This window comes from Aspergillus uvarum (genome assembly GCF_003184745.1).
Source record: "Aspergillus uvarum CBS 121591 unplaced genomic scaffold BO82scaffold_4, whole genome shotgun sequence".
NCBI lineage: Eukaryota > Fungi > Ascomycota > Eurotiomycetes > Eurotiales > Aspergillaceae > Aspergillus > Aspergillus uvarum.
The window spans coordinates 719,363-737,961 of NW_020291301.1; the positions used below are offsets into that span (position 1 = coordinate 719,363).

The 18,599-nt window shown below is 53.6% G+C and overlaps 8 protein-coding genes across 8 annotated transcripts; 3 read left to right on the forward strand and 5 right to left on the reverse strand.

The window, feature by feature from the left end:
* Positions 1-22: 22 nt before the first annotated feature.
* On the reverse strand, positions 23-1,790 carry BO82DRAFT_380422 (MFS general substrate transporter; the record flags this gene model as incomplete). The annotated part of the gene is made up of 4 exons (XM_025637758.1): positions 23-271; positions 339-921; positions 962-984; positions 1,077-1,790. 4 exons carry the CDS (start codon positions 1,788-1,790, stop codon positions 23-25), a joined length of 1,569 nt encoding a protein of 522 aa, XP_025496502.1.
* A 644-nt stretch (positions 1,791-2,434) lies between these two features.
* BO82DRAFT_388931 (NAD(P)/FAD-dependent oxidoreductase) lies at positions 2,435-4,269 on the forward strand. The gene is made up of 6 exons (XM_025638417.1): positions 2,435-2,612; positions 2,673-2,855; positions 2,912-3,124; positions 3,178-3,801; positions 3,859-3,935; positions 3,999-4,269. The coding sequence occupies exons 1-6, from the start codon at positions 2,457-2,459 to the stop codon at positions 4,162-4,164; spliced, it is 1,419 nt and encodes a 472-aa protein (XP_025496503.1). The 5' UTR covers positions 2,435-2,456; the 3' UTR covers positions 4,165-4,269.
* A 229-nt stretch (positions 4,270-4,498) lies between these two features.
* BO82DRAFT_326493 (uncharacterized protein) lies at positions 4,499-7,236 on the forward strand. The gene is made up of 7 exons (XM_025632921.1): positions 4,499-4,740; positions 4,815-4,863; positions 4,943-5,592; positions 5,652-5,702; positions 5,757-5,881; positions 5,941-6,142; positions 6,224-7,236. The coding sequence occupies exons 1-7, from the start codon at positions 4,630-4,632 to the stop codon at positions 7,073-7,075; spliced, it is 2,040 nt and encodes a 679-aa protein (XP_025496504.1). The 5' UTR covers positions 4,499-4,629; the 3' UTR covers positions 7,076-7,236.
* Positions 7,237-8,396, reverse strand: BO82DRAFT_371191 (glycoside hydrolase family 16 protein; the record flags this gene model as incomplete). The annotated part of the gene is made up of 3 exons (XM_025637249.1): positions 7,237-7,315; positions 7,467-7,948; positions 8,025-8,396. The coding sequence occupies 3 exons, from the start codon at positions 8,394-8,396 to the stop codon at positions 7,237-7,239; spliced, it is 933 nt and encodes a 310-aa protein (XP_025496505.1).
* A 2,624-nt stretch (positions 8,397-11,020) lies between these two features.
* Positions 11,021-11,578, forward strand: BO82DRAFT_371192 (uncharacterized protein; the record flags this gene model as incomplete). Its single annotated transcript, XM_025637250.1, has 3 exons — positions 11,021-11,306; positions 11,344-11,397; positions 11,451-11,578. The coding sequence occupies 3 exons, from the start codon at positions 11,021-11,023 to the stop codon at positions 11,576-11,578; spliced, it is 468 nt and encodes a 155-aa protein (XP_025496506.1).
* A 415-nt stretch (positions 11,579-11,993) lies between these two features.
* BO82DRAFT_350548 (alpha/beta-hydrolase) lies at positions 11,994-13,565 on the reverse strand. The gene has a single exon (XM_025634185.1). It carries the CDS (start codon positions 13,481-13,483, stop codon positions 12,119-12,121), a length of 1,365 nt encoding a protein of 454 aa, XP_025496507.1. The 5' UTR covers positions 13,484-13,565; the 3' UTR covers positions 11,994-12,118.
* A 594-nt stretch (positions 13,566-14,159) lies between these two features.
* On the reverse strand, positions 14,160-15,899 carry BO82DRAFT_350549 (uncharacterized protein). Its single transcript, XM_025634186.1, has one exon. It carries the CDS (start codon positions 15,484-15,486, stop codon positions 14,350-14,352), a length of 1,137 nt encoding a protein of 378 aa, XP_025496508.1. The 5' UTR covers positions 15,487-15,899; the 3' UTR covers positions 14,160-14,349.
* A 1,340-nt stretch (positions 15,900-17,239) lies between these two features.
* BO82DRAFT_418792 (uncharacterized protein) lies at positions 17,240-18,484 on the reverse strand (the record flags this gene model as incomplete). The annotated part of the gene is made up of 2 exons (XM_025640088.1): positions 17,998-18,484; positions 17,240-17,904 (listed from the first exon to the last, which is right to left on the reverse strand). The coding sequence occupies exons 1-2, from the start codon at positions 18,395-18,397 to the stop codon at positions 17,240-17,242; spliced, it is 1,065 nt and encodes a 354-aa protein (XP_025496509.1). The 5' UTR covers positions 18,398-18,484.
* Between the last annotated feature and the right edge of the window lie 115 nt (positions 18,485-18,599).

Consider the following 18,599-nt stretch of genomic DNA (forward strand, 5'->3'; position numbering starts at 1 on the left):
GAATCAACTTATCTTTTGTTATCTAACCTGATCTCTCCTTATACTGCCGAGCGGCATAATAGAGATAGCGCGAAGCCGAGAAGCCCCGAAGCGCCTTGCCATAACGCAGAAAGACCACGAAGACCAATAGAATCGCAACAGCGAGGACGAGGATCGTGACGAAAGTATCTTTGAGCCCCACCCTCGCGACCCACGGCGACAGCGCGAAGATGAACACCGTGCTGAACGTGTTGCGCGTGAGGGTGACACCCACCAGGGCGTCGCCGATGATCTGCATTGGCGGTTAGGAAAGAACGGAAGGAGGTGATATACTGAGGGGTGTCTGGGAATCTACTTACGTCTCTGTATGAATCAGTCAAGTAGGTGATGGTGAGGGTGTTGATCGGGGTGACGCCGATGTTGTACAAGGCCAGCCCCACGGCAATCACTGGCCAAGGTCGGTGGTCACTGAGCCCGATGGCGAAAAGGAGGGCCCCGACCACGACGAAGGGGAGGAAGGGGATCATGCACCACAGCCGCGTCTCGGGTTGGAAGATGCCGTGCCGGCGGCGAGCGAGGTGGACAATCCACCAGTCGCTCAGCGGGCCGACGATGATGGCTCCGATCGTGACGCCGATCATCCGCGGTAGACTCATGAGACCGACCTCGTACGTGGAGAAGTTGTAGGGCGCCTGGGGTAGGTAGGTGGACATCGTGGTCGACATGACATCGCCCAGGGCCACCAAGATCCCATAGACTAGTGCCGTCCACGCGATGGCCGGGATTGTCGCCAGGATGACGAGCGGTTGAAACATGTGTTGGAAGAAGGTGTCATGCGCAGCGCCAGAGGAAGTCGTTGGGGTGATCAGGGCAAGTCGTTGCCAGTATGTCTTCATGGGAATGTTAGGGTTGAGCGCGGGCCGTGGGGTGGTCTCGCGCCGGCTATCGTCTGCAGCTTCCACTGAGCCTAGTTCGCGAGCACTTTTCTCCGCGTCGCTCTGGCTTCTTTGTGTATCGTTGAGATTCCTCGCCCCGTCCCCTCCTATCTTATGGTCGCGACTTTTCATTGTGCCCGATGTGTTCCCATCCGAGGGGACCGGATGCAGATTCGTCGTGGCGGACTCAAATGGCCCTGGGCAGAACTTGGTCTCTTCATACCCAAAGGCGACAACGAAGATCGTCACCCCGGAAATAATAGCATTCAGCCACCAGATCCATCGCCATCCCAACCCATCGGCGACGAACCCAGCCACGAGAATCCCGAGGTAGGTGGAGAGAAGCCACGTCCAGACATACAGAGCATTCATCCTGCCCCGTTGGTGCACAAAGAACAGATCCGCAATGGTCATCTGCACGATGGCCTCAGCCAGACTCGCGAAGAAGCACTGGATCACGTTGACGGCCATGAGGTCCCCCACCGTCTGGATCTTGGCCGACCAGATGCAGATTCCAAACTGGACCACCGTGCTGAAGAGATACAACGGTCGACGGCCAAACTTGAGCGCAAACGGGATCAAGACGAGGGAGCCAACCGCCAACCCTGCACACCCAGCCGCATAGCTGTCATTCATGATCTCATCGCTGAACCCGAGCTGGGACTCCATGGGGCCCCAGGTGGGCGTACTGGCGTTGATGAATTCTGCGACCATCGCCACGTAGAAGCAGACGAGCCCCATGTTCCAGTACTTGCGCCACGGGGTCCAATTGAGGGGATCGTTGGGATCGTCGGAGGGTCGTGGTTGCAGGTTGATGATGGCATCCCCCGTAGACGGCGAGATATCGGCAAGGCACGATGTGCCGGGGGGCCACATGAGGGTGTGACTGCCGGTACTGCCATTGAATGCGGATGCAGGCATTGTGAGATGGTTTTGAATGGGGAAGAAAGATTCAATGGATGCTGAAAACTCCATGCTGGCGATTTTGAACTTATAGGAGACCGGCCATCCAAAGGTGACAGGGATGGTGATAAAAGCCCACTTCACGTACTCAAATCTAGTATAGTTCGACTTATCCGAGGCGATAAGGCGATAAGATTGGTGGAAAGTCCCGCTGGTTGAGAGGGGAAAGCAGCTGTTAATCGGGCCGGTGCCGTTTAGTTGCAGTCCCTTGCCAAAAGCGTTTTTGAGAGCAATAGTGTAATCATTCCTAGAGAAGTGTTATCGCAACAAAACTGCTATATATTTCCAAAAATAATCTTACTACTTCTTAGCTAAGACGTATAGTTATTAGCCTCTGAAACACAAATATATTTATGAAAACGTGCTGATGCTGATAAGATTCCCATCGGCCAGGTGATTGACGGGAAGTTCCGCCCATATTTGCTTGTTCGGTGTAGATTCCGATATCACCTCATCCCAACCCCACGGCCGACCGCACGGTACTCGCTAAGTCCGAGCCACGTATAAATAGAGCTTGCCTTTCCGGAATTGTCCCCATTTGCGCTGATTCGGACCCAGAAACCGATAGAACTCGACAAGATGAAACAACGTGACTGCCAGAGATTCGGCTTCCCCAAACCGGCCGGGTACTCCATTTCCCACTGGCTGGGATCGGTTCAGGGAGATCCGCTACTGAACCATCGAACGACCCCAGAGTTGCCGCAATCAGCAGATATCGTGATCATCGGTTCGGGCGTAAGCAGCAATTTCAGGTGTCTGCAGATCCTCGAAAAGGTAGCTAAGCGCTGAATCCAGATGTCCGGAACCGTGATTGCCAAGCACCTCACCGAGACCTGGCCCACGAAGAAAATTGTGATCATAGAGGCTCGTCTGTTCTGCTCCGGTGCTACGGGTCGCAACGCTGGTCACTGCAAGCCCGATCAGTGGCGAGGATTTGTTGAATATGAGCGACAGTTTGGGACCGAGCAGGCCATGAAGGTACCGGAATTTCCTAAGTGCTGTACCGTATCGGGCGCTGATCGCGAAATGTGTAGATCCTGCAGAATGAACAGCAGACATGGTCCGAGCTAGTACGCTACATTCAGGATCATAATGTCGAGTGCGAACACTGGACTGGACCGACGTTGGACATTCCCATTACGCCCGAAGCCGCGCGCAAAGCCCACACAATCTTTGAGCGGTACAAGGCCGCCGGAGGGAAGGTCGATCACATTAAAGTGACCCACGACCCCCAAGAAGCAGCGAAGGTTCGCAAAAGCTCCCCATCACATTCTGGGGGCTTGACTGACAAAGATTCCAGATCTCACAAATGAAAAATGCGCAAGCATGTTATGCGTGGCCGGCATCCACGCTGCACCCTTGGAAACTGGCGGCCCATGTGATGCGAGAGAATATCAGGAGAGGTGTGAACCTTCAAACCAATACCAAAGCTATCGCTATCGTCCCTTCTCAAAAGAGGTTAGGCCAGTGGATTTTGAAGACCGAACGCGGTGACATTGAGTGCGCACAGGTCGTCCACGCTACCAATGCGTATAGTTCAGCCCTGGAGCCGTCTCTGCGGGGCTTGATAACCCCACGTCCTCAGATGTGCAACCGAGTCACGATCCCTGAGACCGCTACAGACTTTGCAGGGTTCAAGAACTCGTACGGTATTCTCCTTGGTCAGGACGACCTGATTAGCATTAATCCCCGCCTGAATGGTGATGGCGCCGTTCTATTCGGCGGCAGCAACCCTGGCCAAGGGGAGTTTATGAAGTGGCTAGACCAGAATCCAGAACGTTGCATTGATGATGGTATGACCGGACATGGCGCAATCAATAAGGCTGTCCAAGCGTTCGCTATTGGCGAAGTGAAGGGATGGTCTGCCGATGAATTGCAACAGGAAGAGCCTTATACTCATGCCTGGAGTGGTATCATGGGAATGGTAAGCAAGAGACCGTTCCAGATGCTCGAAGTAATGACAGAGCTAACTGGCGACTAGAGCGCCGACGGAGTGCCATTTGTCGGAGAGCTGCCAGGGCTCGCGGGTCAGTGGGTTTGTGCTGGTCACAACGGACAGTAGGTTAATGCATCCCTCCTAAAATGAAGCTACGCTAACAATTACCTCTGCAACATTATTAGTGGCATGGCTCGTATTTTCACCACTGCAGCAGGCTTGGTCAAGTTGATGGCTGGGAGTTCGTGGGCTGAGTCGCAGCTGCCTGAGGTTTTCCAAATCACCGTGGAAAGGGCTGAGCGGTTAAGGGAATGCTGCAAAGCATCAGATGCGGTTGTTGCTCGTATTTGAATAATACGCAATTCCAATTGTCGCATAGAGTATTCTGTTCTTTTACAATTGAGGTAACCGAACCGAGGTGCACTATATGTACGATCTACAGTCTCCATAGTTTTGAATCCCAACCAAGATGCAGATGCTAATTAAGACTAAATCCTTCGGTCCGCCTCGTGCCTTTCCGTAGATTATCTAGCGTGCGGGGTACTTGATAAATATATGGAGGCCTTAAATGCGATTCGTTCAATCTGGTCAACTAGTGTCTGTGCCGGTGACAGTCCAGGACAACCTTCCAGTCAGCGCAATGGCATTTATCTTTTATCTCTTCGTCGTCACTCCTGGCGGGTATCGCGAAAAGCGCTTCTCCACTGCAACGTTTTGACCCTTTCTACCCCGACGCTCCGACCTCGCCTCTTTTTCTTCGTCACTTGACAACACACGCTCAGCAAGATTAACAGCTGAAGGGTCCCTATATGCACCATGTTGCCCCAGAAGGGTCACAAGATCCCGTTGACCCGGTCCGCTGCACGGAGACCCTCGAATTGCCGAGCACTCCTCGCATGTGTGAAATGCAAGGAGAAGAAATGGAAGGTAGGAGGACTACACAACTTAAGTTGCTACCCCAATGCCTCAAGCAGTTTTATTCTAACCTGAGAGGCTGGAAGTGTGACAATAATCCCTCAGGGTGTAACAACTGTCTGCGTGCTGAATCTGGTTGGTATCTCGTCCGCTCGCCCGGCTCCTTCCAATTGCAAAAGTGAGAAATATTAAGCTTAACATGACACTTAACTAGTCTGCCTCGTGGAAGACCCCGTCACGAGGACATATCGGCCCCGAAACTACATTGAGACCCTCGAAAAACGAGTAGAATTTCTCGAGAGCCTACTGAAGGAATGCCGTCCTGATCTCGTTAATAGCGACCTCTTCAAACTTCATGCACATGAGAAACAAAAATCACCTAATGTTTTCCCGCGGATAAATCACATCAACAATTCTGATATTCACCGTAGTGATGACAGGAGTTCCCAGAAAGCCAAAGATGATTCGCAACGAGACGACGCTGTCGACAAACTGGAATCAAAGGTTGGCCTACTGAGTCTCAATGCGGCGGGCGCCGAGCCTCAGTATCTGGGTTCGTCTTCAATATTCGCCTTTTCGCGCTTGATCAGTCCATCTCTTCGCCAGGTGGTTTCTTCTGAGCTTCCCACGGATACCGTGGACGATGACGCAGATAATCGCGTCTCTGTGCTACCGTCACCATGCCTGTTACCCGATCACGAGTCGGCTGTCAAGCTCAGTAATGTCTATTTCCAGAATGTGAATGTACACTACCCCGTCCTACATGAGCCGAGCTTCAGGATATGGGAGTCGATGCTGCTACACGAGTCAGTAGGGCCGGGAAATCTTCGTCCGGACTCTCTCTCATTATTCTTCTTGAATATGGTAAGACCCAACAGCATCATGGTCATCGAATGTGTGGTGGGAAGTGCTCACACTATTAGGTATATGCTGTTGGAGCGTTGCTTCTGCCCCACCTAGGTTTTTCAGCGGAAGTAAGCAGATGACGCCGATGAATGGAACGGAACCGCTTACTGACTTATCACTAGCGGCTGTACACATCAGCATTAATGTATATCGATGATATCCTGATCCACGATAACCTCGAAGCGGTGCAGGCCATCTTGTGCTGCGCCATCTACTCCGTGAGATCCCCGACGGGCACTTCGCACTGGTACGAATCACCATGAAGAGAACGGGCAACAAGATCGCATGTGCTCATTAACATTACAGGAAGCTTGGCAGTCTGGCGCTGCGTCAGTGTATCGATCTGGGCTATCATCGACATACAAAACACTTTCTACTTCCTCAAGAGAGTTTGGTTAGGGTTGAACTTCGCAAGCGGGTGTTCTGGTGTGCCTACGTGATAGAGACCCAGGCTGCTGTCATGCTGGGTCGGCCTTTGAGTGTGCCTTACCAAGAGGTTGACGCTGAAGTATGTTCGAACATAACACTTAACTTTAACAACCCAAGGGCGCTTCATCCACGGGCTATCTTAATAATCTCTCGTGTGTAGTATCCCATCGACATTGACGATACGTGCATCACAAATACAGGTCTAATAGGCACACCCCGGAGCTGCCCGCAGGAGCCACCCACCAGCATGACGAGAGCGATCTGTACCTTTCGCATGCGACGTCTTCTGAATCTCATCCACACCCGACTGTACTCGAAGGCAGACCCAGTCTACTCGGGCAATCACGACCAGCAGACCGACGTTGCGAACATCCTCGCTGAGATTGAGAAGTGGCGCTCCGAGCTTCCGCACTCGCCGCTCTCCCGGGACAACGAGGACCTGGCCTTATTCACGAGCGCCGACTGGTATGACCTGGAGTACAATTACACAATCTTACAGCTCTGTCGCGCCCAGATCCTCGACCACCGGGCGGGGAGGGTGACCGAGGAGATTTTCCTGGAATGTCATCGTGCCGCAGAAAACATCTGCCAGAGCTACCGTCGCCAGTTCCTGGGGAAGCCGACGAGCTGTACCTGGGCTGCGCTGCATGAGCTGTTCCTGGCGGGATTGACATATCTCCACTGTCTGTGGACCTCGCCTGCAGCGCGAGAAGTCTCTGGCCCCGCGCAGGCAAACAGTACCTGTAACGATTGCACGATCGCGTTGGTGATCATGGCGGAACGGTGGGATGTTGCGGCGCCTTACCGGGACATCTTTGTGGCCCTTGCAAGCCGGACAATGTCGATGGTCAGTGAGAAGGCTCATAACGATGGAGTATCTCAATTTGTAGGGTTGGGCGACTCTGAAAATCGAGCTGAACAGGGCGAATGCACGGAATGGATGAAGATCGTGGCTGACGCTGGGGTGCTCAAGGGCTCTAATGCGCTGTTCACCGGCATAGCGAGGGATTAGCGTCTCCTCTCAATATGAAGAGCTGCCTAATGCCCCTTTCTTGTTCATTTGGTACCCCACGTGATATGAATAACACGAAATCTCACAAAGGCTATACAGTTTGAGGTACGACATGGGGATATGAACTGCTACGTTCGAAAGTGGATATCATTGTTTTTAACCTAGATTGTGTCATAATGTCGTGCACCGCCTTGTTTGGTTAACACCAGTGCGTGCCAGAATATCGTAACCAACTTTATCCTAGCATCCGCGAAAACATCAACCCAGCAACCACATCCACATCCAAACCGACACCCCCAGCACCCTCACAGAGAAGGCAGAGGCCGGACCGATCGCCCCAGCCCAATGAATCGAAGCAGTCGCAGGCGCCACACCCGTCGTCGCAGTGGACCCCGACCCGGAATCCGCCGCCGACACCGACAAGCTCGTCACACTGCCCCCTTCCATCACAATACTCTCAAAATCCCCAGTCTGATCGCTGTACGTATACGTCTCGGCCGGATAATAGCTCGCGATATCCACCCTCTGCATAACCATCGTGAACGGAGCCTGGGAGTAATTCGTCTCCCCACCGGCCCAGGATATCGTCCCCGCGCTGTTGTTCGGATCGCCGCCCGCCCAGATCCCAATCTTGATCCGCACGGGGGTTTGCGGGTAGCGCGTGCCGTCCGCGGCATCGCTGTACGTCAGGGTGCGCTGGGCGGTGCCGTCGATGCTCCAGGTGAGTGCCGCGGGGGTCCAGGTGAGGGTGTAGTTGTGGAAGGTAGACTGGGGGTCGTCGACGGGCTCCCAGGTCCAGCGGTTGGAGGTGGAGGAGTCGCCCTTGCCGAAGTAGTCGGTTTGTAGCTCCGTGGTGTAGGAGCCGAGGATTTCCTGCTCCCAGGGGACAAGTTATCAGCTTGGTTATAGCAAGAGAGCGCCACAGAGGAAGAGGGGGAATTGATCGTACCCAGTCGATCTCGTCGAGGTCATCCGACTCCAACACAATACTGCTGATAATTCCCGTACCGGCGGAGGCTTTCATAACGACACTGATCTCGCCGAAGAAGATGTAGAACGACGTGGCAATTGTGGGTGCCTGACCCTCCTCGTCGATCGTGAGCTCCACGCCCTCGTCGCCGACCGTTGGGCTCCCTGAGAGCGTTGACCATTGCGCAAGAGTTTCCGAGCTCTGCACGAAGTCATAGTGGAACGTGCGCTGGGTGGAGCCCGTGTCGGATGGGCAGGTTTTGCTGAGAGGGTTGCAGTCAGTGGAGGTCTGTCCGAGGGTCGCGGGGAGCGCCGAGAGGAGCGCGGCGGTATGTAGAGATAAGTGCAGCATTCGAATGACGGGGTGGGATCTGGGTGATTGTTTACCGATATTATGAGATAGTGTTGTACATAGTGGCGGCCGAGAAATGAAGTATATATGGCAGAGCCAAGGAGACAAGCTTGTCTCTCTCCCACCCGCCGGATGATCGACACAATCTTCTCAAATGTTTGTTCCCAGCCTCCCCAATGATGCCCTGTTGTCTATGACACAACATTAGCAGTTCTGTGATTGCTTTCAGCCTCCCTGTTTTAGGTCTCTGGTGTATTTCAGGGTGGGGTGTATGCCATGGTCTCAACCCAGACTATCCGAAGACGGCTAGATTATACCGCTCTGTCAGCATCTGGGTGGACCTCTGGTATTTGCTAGCGATTAGTAGCCTGGGATGTTGGAGAATTCCCCGCTTACGCAGAAGCTTGCCTGCGTAAGTCATGAGCATAATAAGTAACTCGCGCGGCCACGCAACGACTATGGATGTACGCCCTACAATCAGGTCCCCAGACCAAAATATCCCACTAGGTAGCGGGAAAGGCACATTACCCTGGGTGCCTGTCTATGACCACATCCGATCCGATGCAAAATGTTGGAAGAGGTTGTGTCCGGGGCGAATGTGGAATGATCGCTAGGTTACTGGTGGGGGTTTTTGTTCTGCCGGTAGTATGTCTTAAGTGGGGAAGCATTTAGATAGCGTTAGGCAACCCTCATTTGATACGTAGTCATATGTAGACATTCTCCCGTAGTACGTGGTTTCGCTGGTGTCAGAAGTCTTGAGATGTACACAAGTATGAGTCTTTGCTCAAGTGGGTGATACCCTAAACTTCTTCCCACCCACCTCGCTCGCACTCACCCCTTGGCTTATTTCCTCTCTCCACTAGAAGCAGCAACGCGCTCAGAGCTCGTTGCATTATCCGCGTCGATAGCTGTGGTTTGGACACGGCTGCGCCGACGGGAAGCCCTATTTTTCATACCTTGTTGTCGTGTGTGCTTGGTTAGAAATACAATTATTGGTAGTCTCGGTAGACAAATGAAAAGCTCTACCGGCCCCTCACTTAACTTTCACAATGTCCTAAAAATGCAATTGTGAGGGGGTATTCCTTGGAGTCCTCAGACTATGTCGTGATTAGGCATGATTGAGGTGAGATGATAATCTGGCGGGAAGCAGAAGGGGTTGCAGAATCCATATCGCACTACTCGAATAGCAATATCCCCAGGCTTGGAACTAATCCTAGAAATCCGGACAGTCTCAAGATGCCAAGATTCAAAATAGCTTTTTTTCTTTTTTTTTGCTCTATTTAATCTCCCTGATGAAGTATATATCTCCTGCTTGCAATCATAAACCCCCATCCTGCCCTTCTACGAGAATCGTACACAGCCTCCTCGGACTTTTCACGGTTGCCATACCTGTCGTTCTGTGCACGTTTTTATGGTGAGCTTAGCGGGGTTACCACCACAGAATCAGCTGGCAATGTCCTTTAATTTCGGTCTTAAAGGGCACCTCGCATTCAGAGCCGCTCAATCCGGTCAGTCATCTCTGTGTGCTTTTCAGCAGCCGGGGAACACGCGAGGAGGCCAGTGATAGCGATTCCCAGTGGTTGAAGATCCAGAGAGACAGGTTCGGGCAGCAGGAGGCTGGGTACGCTATTTTCAGGAACAACTCACCATCTGCATCTCCGGGGATGAACTCGAAGCATATCCAAGCTTTATCCTTCTCGACGAAGCGCAAGAATCATATTGGGATACTGACCTATGGGTTCAACTATTCAAGTCTATTGAGAAAACAGTCTCAGTCCATTCTGTTCTTTTTACATGTTACGGCTCGGGGATGATCCATGGCGGCGGAGGTCAGAAGCTTCCTACTCAGACGCCCATGAATTTCCAACTTTATCAGCAGATATCGCTGAGACCGGAAGAAGGGATTTACCACCATCCTGAGCGGAAGGAAGTTGGCTTGCTCCTGAATGAGGACGAAGCATACAAAGTCCTTGACCAATATGTGCCGAGCAACATATCAAATGGTGCAGATATCCTAACAAAAGAACTGAAAAGGGGATTATATCTGGCCAGTGGGGGACATGCGGGGCTGCTTGTATCACTTGTGGATGCCCTGGAGCAACTGCCGGTAGGCTATATTTGTAAGTTAAGATATGAAAGCCTGGCTAACTTGCTACAATTTACCTTTCCCAACAGGAGCTTTATACTTTGATCCAGAATTTCCAACCACTGGACTGGGTGACAGCAAGCCAAAGTCTTTTTAGCAATGATCAACGATTGTTTCAAATCATTCGGTATCTCCCATTTGCTCGAGGCCTTCCCGGACAAGAATCCCTGCAACAACACGCTTTTGCTAGTGTTTTCAAGAATGCTGTTTCTCACAACGGGACTCTCCAATTCCTTATATCAGCGACCCAGATCAACAGAGGGCCTTGGAAGATATCTGGAAACAAGGATGGCTTCATGCGGAGACGGTACCAAGAGATACACTTTATGTGTTTCCGAGCCAGATTCATCGATGGTAAAGCTACTGAGCGATGTTCAATTCCATGCTTGATTTACTTATACAATATCTCAGGTATTGCCAGTGCCTTTTCTCTCCGGTACACTCGGAAAAGGTATTGACTTATTCGTCACCCCTTGAGATGGCTATCGATGCTATCCGCACATTTGACCCATGCCAGCTATCAGGCCGTCTACGCACACTGGAGGGTGATTCCATACCTATCGAAGACCAGTATCAGACAGAATTCTACCGCTGTCTTTCTCCACTGCTGCTCGAGTATCAGATCAAAATGGCTCCGGAATTCCTGATCAAAACAGGTGTGAGGAGCGGAAGAATCGATTTTCTGATTGAGCAGAAGTGGGGGCTGGAATTACTAAGAAACAGCGATCGTATCAGACAACATATGCAACGATTTGAGGAAGATGGTCAGTATTTTACAATGACCAAAAAAAAGGCTGATAGAAGATTACATTGTTCTAAATTTTACTCGGAATGTGCCGCAGAAGGGCTATCCAGGTAATGTCCTTCTTCACCCATTTTCTAACAGCCCGGCCTCATATCTTCGCTAGAATATCGCGGTCATCTGTACCATGTGGTCTTTACTAACGATTTTCGGATTGTTCGGATCATCGATGCCTCGGATCTGACGGAAGTTATTACCCTTGTTCTAGTAGAGAACCCACACTTTCTCCGCTAGGCAGTACTTGGTCCAACTCTTCTTTGCCTCTGGTTCTTCCACACAATTTGAGAGTCTCTTTGATCCAATTCGACAGTTATGCCTTGCCTAGCTATTATACTGCATCCAGTCTTGTCTCATAAACATGTTTACTGTAACTTCGGGCACTTTTCTTGCAGAGTATCACCTTCTTTCGGAGACGGGTAAAGTAAGCAGATAGAGTGGCAACTGATGATGCTTTGCGTTGCTCGATCTTGCTGTTGATTTGTTCAACATGACCCACAAGCCGTGTGCAGATACAAGTACTTTCCGCGGATGGGGTGCAAGAATATCGAGTGGCTCTTCTCCGATCTTCTCGCACAGTCAAGCTTTTTACTCGTCATCTCCATTGAGGAAGCCGGCGCAAAAAGCGCCAGATGATGTCAAATCGTATTTCGTACTAATGCCTTTGAAGCAAATCCGTCGGCTTGAGTGTTTGACCTCATTATTGTATGTAACGTCACAGGCTGATTGCTTCGTCTCGGCTTCTCTACGGATTGAAGAGCGTGCAGCACGGCACCCTCAACTCCTCGCCTGGATAAACTCCACCAACGCCCTCCTCCCCGCCGGCCGCACCGGTGCCTCTGTATGCATCGCCCCGGGCACGTCCGTCCTCACCATCTCAAATCCCAACCGCTGCGCTTCCGCCTCCAACTGCGCCGCCGCCTCCGGAGGAATCACCTCGTCGTCCACAGCCGTGAGTAGCAGAGTTGGCGGTAGTGATCTCCTTCCCTGGTAAGTCAAGGGCGCTGTCTCAGCATCTCGAGTCGTCCTAATCTTGTCAGACGTATCTCTACCTTCGCCATCCCGCGCTGTCTCCCCAGGAGCAGCAACCCCATCGCGCCAGGCCACCATCCGCCGTAACGCGAGCACACTATCCCAGTGGTTCCACAGAAACGGCCACAGATACCGATACGGCAGCCACTTCTGCGGATACAGACTGATAAGCATCTCCTTGACGCTGGAGGAGGGCGCTTCCATGATCAGCCCTGTGATAGGGGGTGGTGAAGCTGAGGATACCGTGGCGTCCGCGGAACTGGGCATTCTAGGCGTCGATGCTACCGTACCTCCATTGCTGAGATACGTCGCCAGCGCGGTGGTCGCAACCGCCGAGCCCAGACTGTGACCCCACAGGACGACCCGGACCTCTCGGTCCGGCGCCGCGTAGGTCTGCATCACCCACGCGAGGAACGCCTGGGCGTCGCGCTCGATCCCCCGCTGCGAGGCGCGGCCGGACGAGGTCCAGTACCCGCGGTAGGAGAGGGCGGTGATGATGTACTCGACCGCTGGTTCTGGGTTTCTAGAACCTGGCGGGGCATTGGACAATGCCCGCAGGGTCTGGGAGAGTAACGGTAAGCGCAGCGGGGTGGAGCCGCCGTTACCCTGGAAGTAGCAGATGACTACCGTCTTCTTGGGGGGCTGTCGCCGGGGCAGACGACCCTCGCAGACGGTCAGTTTCGTGCCGTCCAGGCTGCGGATCTGCTGCGTGGTCCATTGCACGGGACGGCATTCAGGTTCGTAAGCGGCGATGGTCTCGGAGCGCGAGAGCGGTGGGAGCCAGGAGAGGTAGAGGAGTTTATCTTGCAGGAGGACGATCCAGAAGCATTTCCAAGTCCAGAGGCCGAGGAGGAGGCCGAGAAAGATGGTGGGGGGGATGAGGATGGGGGGGAGGGAGGTGGTGAAGAGAGTGCGTTTGAAAGCTGGGTAAAATAGATGAGTGGCTCTTTGGATAGACCGTTGATTAAGTCTGGGAGTAGGCCTGGAGTTGTGGATGGTTGCTCTGGATGGGTAACATGGTGGACATGATGTTGCGGCTCGGCGAGGCGCCGTTATGGTTGACGCTCCGAAGCCGCGTCGTGCGCGCTGCACAACCCATTGACCTCGCATCAACGGTAAGACAATAATGGCGGCGAGGTTCTAGACGCGGCGATTTGTTTGAGAGTCCCCGTCTTTAAGTCGGATGTCAACGAGGCGTGAAGATGGCGGTGGATCGTGAACTGTGAGGCGGCGCGGCTTTTCATTTGGTGGAGATTTGGTGGGGATCGATTGCCGCTGACTAATCCGACATTTCAGGTTCCAGCCACAAGCGGATCACGTGAGGCACCGGTGCTCACTCCCCCCGGTTCTGCTGTCCATCCACATCGGTTCAACAGAGTAGCTGTCAGCCAACGCTGTTGCGTACTTACTCAATGTCCGAGCGAGCGGTCCAGATCAGCATGACCTAGAGTCAATTTGATCCAGAGTATTCACTTCAAATCCACGCACTCGCCAAATGCGACCGTATGGAATAATTGTCTACAGCATACGCCATGGTCCCCAGCATGGGACTACGCTGGTCATGAGTATGGCGAATCTGAAAGCGCTTCTCCCTCACTAAGCCACAGTGACACGTCCGAATTGATTCGGGCGACGAAGCCCCCTTAAAATAGATACACCTGAGGCAAAGCCGTGTGGAGCCGGCAATCACCGTCGGATCTCGCAGCCGAGGATCAGCGGCCAAGCCTACTGTTTTGACGAGCGACAGGAACAACAACAGTTAAAAGCAAATATGGTTCATTGAAGAAGATGAGAAGCAGCCTGCCATTGAGGCAGGAGAAGAGGTATCAACATGAGAACAAATAGACACAACGCGACTCTCGCACTGGTGTCCCAGTTATATACGTCGACAGTGAATATACAGCAAGAAGACAAGGCCGGAATTGTGTATATACAACTCATCCACCAACCCCACCTCGATCCCAACCGGGGTACATTCACCCAGAGTAATCAATCACAGCAGCAAGACGCAGCGGGCCAGCAGTGACGGAGCCACCGATACCGCCGACCGAGCTCTCGGAGGGGGTGTAGGCGTTCTCGACGGTATCACCGCCGGAGGTGATGTAGGAGCAGCCGGTGGTGGTGCCGTGGCGGCAGAGCTTCATGCCCTGGATGGTCTGGTCGGCCTCCTCGGCGACGATGGCGCTGACGTCCCAGCCGGACCAGCTGTCGTTCTCCTCGTCGCCGAAGTCGAACTCGCCCCAGGTGCTCGAGTACTCGCCGTAGTCGTTGGTGGGGAGGCTGTCGCCCTCGGCGGCGCCCCAGCCGCCCTGCGAGTTCTCGTCGAAGGCGACATAGCGCGTCTCACCGGAGCTCAGCGTGAAGTTGAGGGCTGAGTGGCCGAAGAACCCGTCGTCCGCCCCGTCCGGTCCGATCTTGTTCCAGATGCTCACGAACCAGTCCGCGCTGTTCTGCCCCGTGAACTGCACCACGTACTTGTACTGCCACGCTTCGCTGGCGCTGACCTCGATGATGTTGCTGCCCCACGGAACGCCGACGTTGCCCACGTACGTGTCGCCGCTGCTGCTCGTCGTGTTGCTGCGTTCGCCGAAGCCGCTGGTTGAGTAGACGCCGCTGGTTGGGTAGGTGTACCACGCCGAGCTGACGCCTGCAGCGCTGCTGCCGGCGGCGGCGGAGGAGGTGGTGCTGGTGCTAGTGGTGTGAGCGTGGGTCTTGGAGTGGGTGCTGGTGCTGAAGGTGGTGGTGGTGGCTTCGGAGCCACCGATGGAGAGGCCGAGGCTGAGGCTGGCGCTGATGGCGAGGTCCTCGTTGAGGTCGAGCTCGACGAAAGCGGCGGCGTCGCTAACGGAGGTGGTGGCGGCGGCTTCGGCCGTGGTGGTAGCTGCTTCCTCGTGGGTGGTGACGGTGGGTGCTGCACCGGTCACAGTGCTGGTGAGCGTGATGGTGTGGTAGTTGACCACAGTCTCCACAACGACTTCACGGGCAGCCAGGTGTGCCTCCGGGGCACGTTCGGCATGGCCGTGGCCGTGGGGGTGACGGCGCTGGTGGCCGTGAGTACGAGCCAGGGCCGATTCGGCGATGGCACCGTAAAGAAGGAGTGATTTCCACTGCATGATGGGCGTGGCTGGCTGGTCAATGAATGGATCGGAAAGATAGTTGTGTGTCGATCGATTCGACTGAAGGAGAGTGTTGAACGTATGCTCGGCGCACGACTGTTATTACCCCGGCTGTTATGAACCAGGAGGGTACGATCAAAAGGAACGACTGGATGATGCTTGAAGGAGAAAGAAGGTCAGAGCCAACAGAGTGGTCCTAGTCCCAGTATATAGATTAACCCGCCGCCACCCCAGTTCACACAGGCGTCAAAGCGGATAGCCAACCGATGGTGGACGACGCAAGACAGCGCCGAGTGGAGACAGGACCAAGACTCGAGAATCGTCAGCATTGGGCCCCGATCAGTCACATCGCCTCGAGAAGGCCCGTTGTCGAATGGCGCGATCCAGACCAGCTGGCGACTAAAGGAGTCGTCGAATCAATAGTTCCCGTTTAGGGCAGGGAAACAGAGGGCCACCAACTCTGCTCTCTCCACCCCCCAGTGGCTCGAGGGGCCAGACAGATTATAATTCATCCACGCTGTTGGCTGACATTCCTGCAGCCAGTGTTTTGGTTGTCAGTGTGGGACTCCACAAACAAACTCCTACTGTTCGTTTTTTTCAGGTACCCAGGCCTGGTCATTGGCATGCCATGCATTCCCTACGTAAGCCCGCGACGCCCCCCCCCTTGCGTCGTCACTCGTCACCTCAGCCCTCCCACTGGCCCGACAAGCGACGCGGACAATTTTCCAAGCCATGTGTCTAAAGTGCGCCTGGCCCCCGGATGAGGACCTAAGGAGTGGTGTCAAGCCAAGGCAGGTTGCTCGGGCGAATGGTGACATTCCTTAGGCAAAATCCGGGTTCGAGACGGAGGGCTAGCGCAGTTCATCCATCGGTGTGGATCATTTCCGACCGACGGATTGCAAAGGTTTGTGTACTGTAGTCTACTCCATAGTGCAGCTGTTGTTCTCAAACTCGTATCATTATTGCATGTTGATTTGCTGATTGACTTGACCAAATCCAAAGTTTCCACCAGGCAAACACATAAAATTTTTCGGACGGTGAGGGCTAAGCCTTGTTAGCGTGGGCTAGCCGTGCAACTCCTTTCCTTTCCGTCGCGATCGATCAACACCACGTGTGCTGGTTTCAGCAGGGGAGATGTGCCTGATCGACTGCTGATGATTTTATTCCTTTGTAAGTATTGCACTGAACCAGTATAGACCTGTTAGAGAAGGTTTCTTGACCTGTCACTTTCATCCCCCTTTTGCTACAAACAGTGAGCTGTGTTTTTGTTCCTGTCCGCCACTTTAGGGCACAGCAACCAACAGGTGGGGCGGGAGTTACGTATACCCGCCAGAACTAGTGCTGGGCCAAGGTTGGCGATGACGAATCCACGGTTCCGGTTATTACCTTATTCCTTTGCCGCGGTGTCTGTTTGTGTCTTGTGTGGATGTATCTACGGAGTACATAGGATAGACCGGAGCACAAATACTGGGCAGATGGCTGTGTTCTTAGCTAAGCAAATAGTGCATGTGCAGTAACAGTTATAGGGACAATCTTGTATGTACAACTGAATGGACAGAACCAACATCAATAAAGATTAAGGACAAGCGAGATAACCTCGAATTAATCAAAAGCAAGAACCGACGCAAAATCAAGGCAAAGGGCCAGACCCCCAAGCAATTGAACCTTTCCTGAACGGCAATAGCTCAACAAACACCTCCATAACCCCATTTAGGCTTCATCTTCACCGAAGATAAGAAGAGTTATCCTATCACCCCCCCCACATCCCCTCCGCAGACGCCGGGTTCAAGATCCCCTGGTCCGCCCAGTACAGATCTTGAGTAATCACCGCACGGAACATGGCCTGGTTCTCGGTCTTCCACAGCTCGCGCAGCCCGTCCAGCTGCATCTGCAGGCCGTCCCGGAACCCAGGCTCGGCCGCATCCCGCCGGCGGAACATCTCGCGGTGCAAAAACTCGAACCGCTCCATGGTTGCAAAGGTCACGTCGCTCAGGGCCGTGTCGACGCGCTGGGTGTCGGTCGGCCGCCTGCACTCCCCGCGTGGGACGGACAGAAGATGGGCGAGGGGCTCCCGGAAGGCGGCGAAGACCTCACTCACCAGAAACAGATCTTTCAGGGTCATGGTATGGTACCGGAGAACGGCGTCGGGCCGGCCCAGCAGGCTCAGGCTCCAGGCCTGGTAGAGGGCGCGCACGAGCCGGCGGGTTTCCTGGGACCGGTTGTACAGGTTATAACCGAAGGGTTCAAAGGCTTGGGTGGCGACGAGTTGCATCAGGCCCGGGGTGATTTCGGAAGGGTCTTGGGCTAGGAAGCTCGTGATGAGGGGGTGGGTGGTATCTACCGCTAGGACGTCGTTGAGGAGGAAGTTAACGAGGGCCGTGAGATCCGGAATAATGGGGCCGATGAGCATGGTGTCTGGAGGTGAGTTGTGACGTGGTTAGTATCTGCGTCGGTGGAAGGGTTGGGTCTCAGCTCATGCCTCGACGAGAGAGGGACGATAAATCTTACCACTGCCGGGAACAAACCAGAGACGATCAAAGACTGGACGCGGCTGGTACGCCTGTGTCCATATGGCGAGTGCCTGCGCGTTGTACACGATTTGCATTAGGTTCCCTGGCTTGACTTTGCTCACGTGTATGAGTTTGAAGTCGATCTCTTGATCAGCTAAGAGCTGCAGCGGGAGATGAATCGAGCCGAGGATCTTGTGGGCCACTTTTCGAAAAATGTAGGCAAGGTTCTGGTACATGATGGCATGCAACCGGGGGGAGGTCTGGCTGAACTGTACGATGTCCTCAAAGTTCCACAGAGCGAGTATGATCATGAGGGTGATTTCGGGCGGGAGCAGCGCGAAAGGGTCTCTGGTTAGGACAAAGTTGCCTGGCATTTTGGCTCCGCGCTTTCTGGGCATCGTGGTTGCTTAGGGCTGATGAATGCCGGTGTATTTCCAGGAGCTAGGATTGGGAGTTTCAAGTCGATGACAAGGCCGTCTTTGCCGGGATGATGGTGATGATGATGGGAGTGATGATGAGAAGAGAGGAAGGAGTCGTGAAGGAAAAAGGTAGGAGTGATTTTTATAACAGAGATCTGCGCAAAAACAGGACTAATCTGGC

Excerpts from the sequence above, each read along its gene's own strand:
- BO82DRAFT_388931 (XM_025638417.1), top strand. The coding sequence starts at position 2,457 with ATGAAACAACGTGACTGCCAGAGATTCGGCTTCCCCAAACCGGCCGGG. Across the intron at positions 2,856-2,911 it reads GGACCGAGCAGGCCATGAAG|ATCCTGCAGAATGAACAGCA; the intron begins GTACCGGAATTT and ends CGAAATGTGTAG. Across the intron at positions 3,125-3,177 it reads ACCCCCAAGAAGCAGCGAAG|ATCTCACAAATGAAAAATGC; the intron begins GTTCGCAAAAGC and ends CAAAGATTCCAG.
- BO82DRAFT_350549 (XM_025634186.1), bottom strand. The coding sequence starts at position 15,486 with ATGCAGTGGAAATCACTCCTTCTTTACGGTGCCATCGCCGAATCGGCC.
- BO82DRAFT_326493 (XM_025632921.1), top strand. The coding sequence starts at position 4,630 with ATGTTGCCCCAGAAGGGTCACAAGATCCCGTTGACCCGGTCCGCTGCA. Across the intron at positions 4,864-4,942 it reads CTGTCTGCGTGCTGAATCTG|TCTGCCTCGTGGAAGACCCC; the intron begins GTTGGTATCTCG and ends ACACTTAACTAG. Across the intron at positions 6,143-6,223 it reads ACCAAGAGGTTGACGCTGAA|TATCCCATCGACATTGACGA; the intron begins GTATGTTCGAAC and ends TCTCGTGTGTAG.
- BO82DRAFT_350548 (XM_025634185.1), bottom strand. The coding sequence starts at position 13,483 with ATGCGAGGTCAATGGGTTGTGCAGCGCGCACGACGCGGCTTCGGAGCG.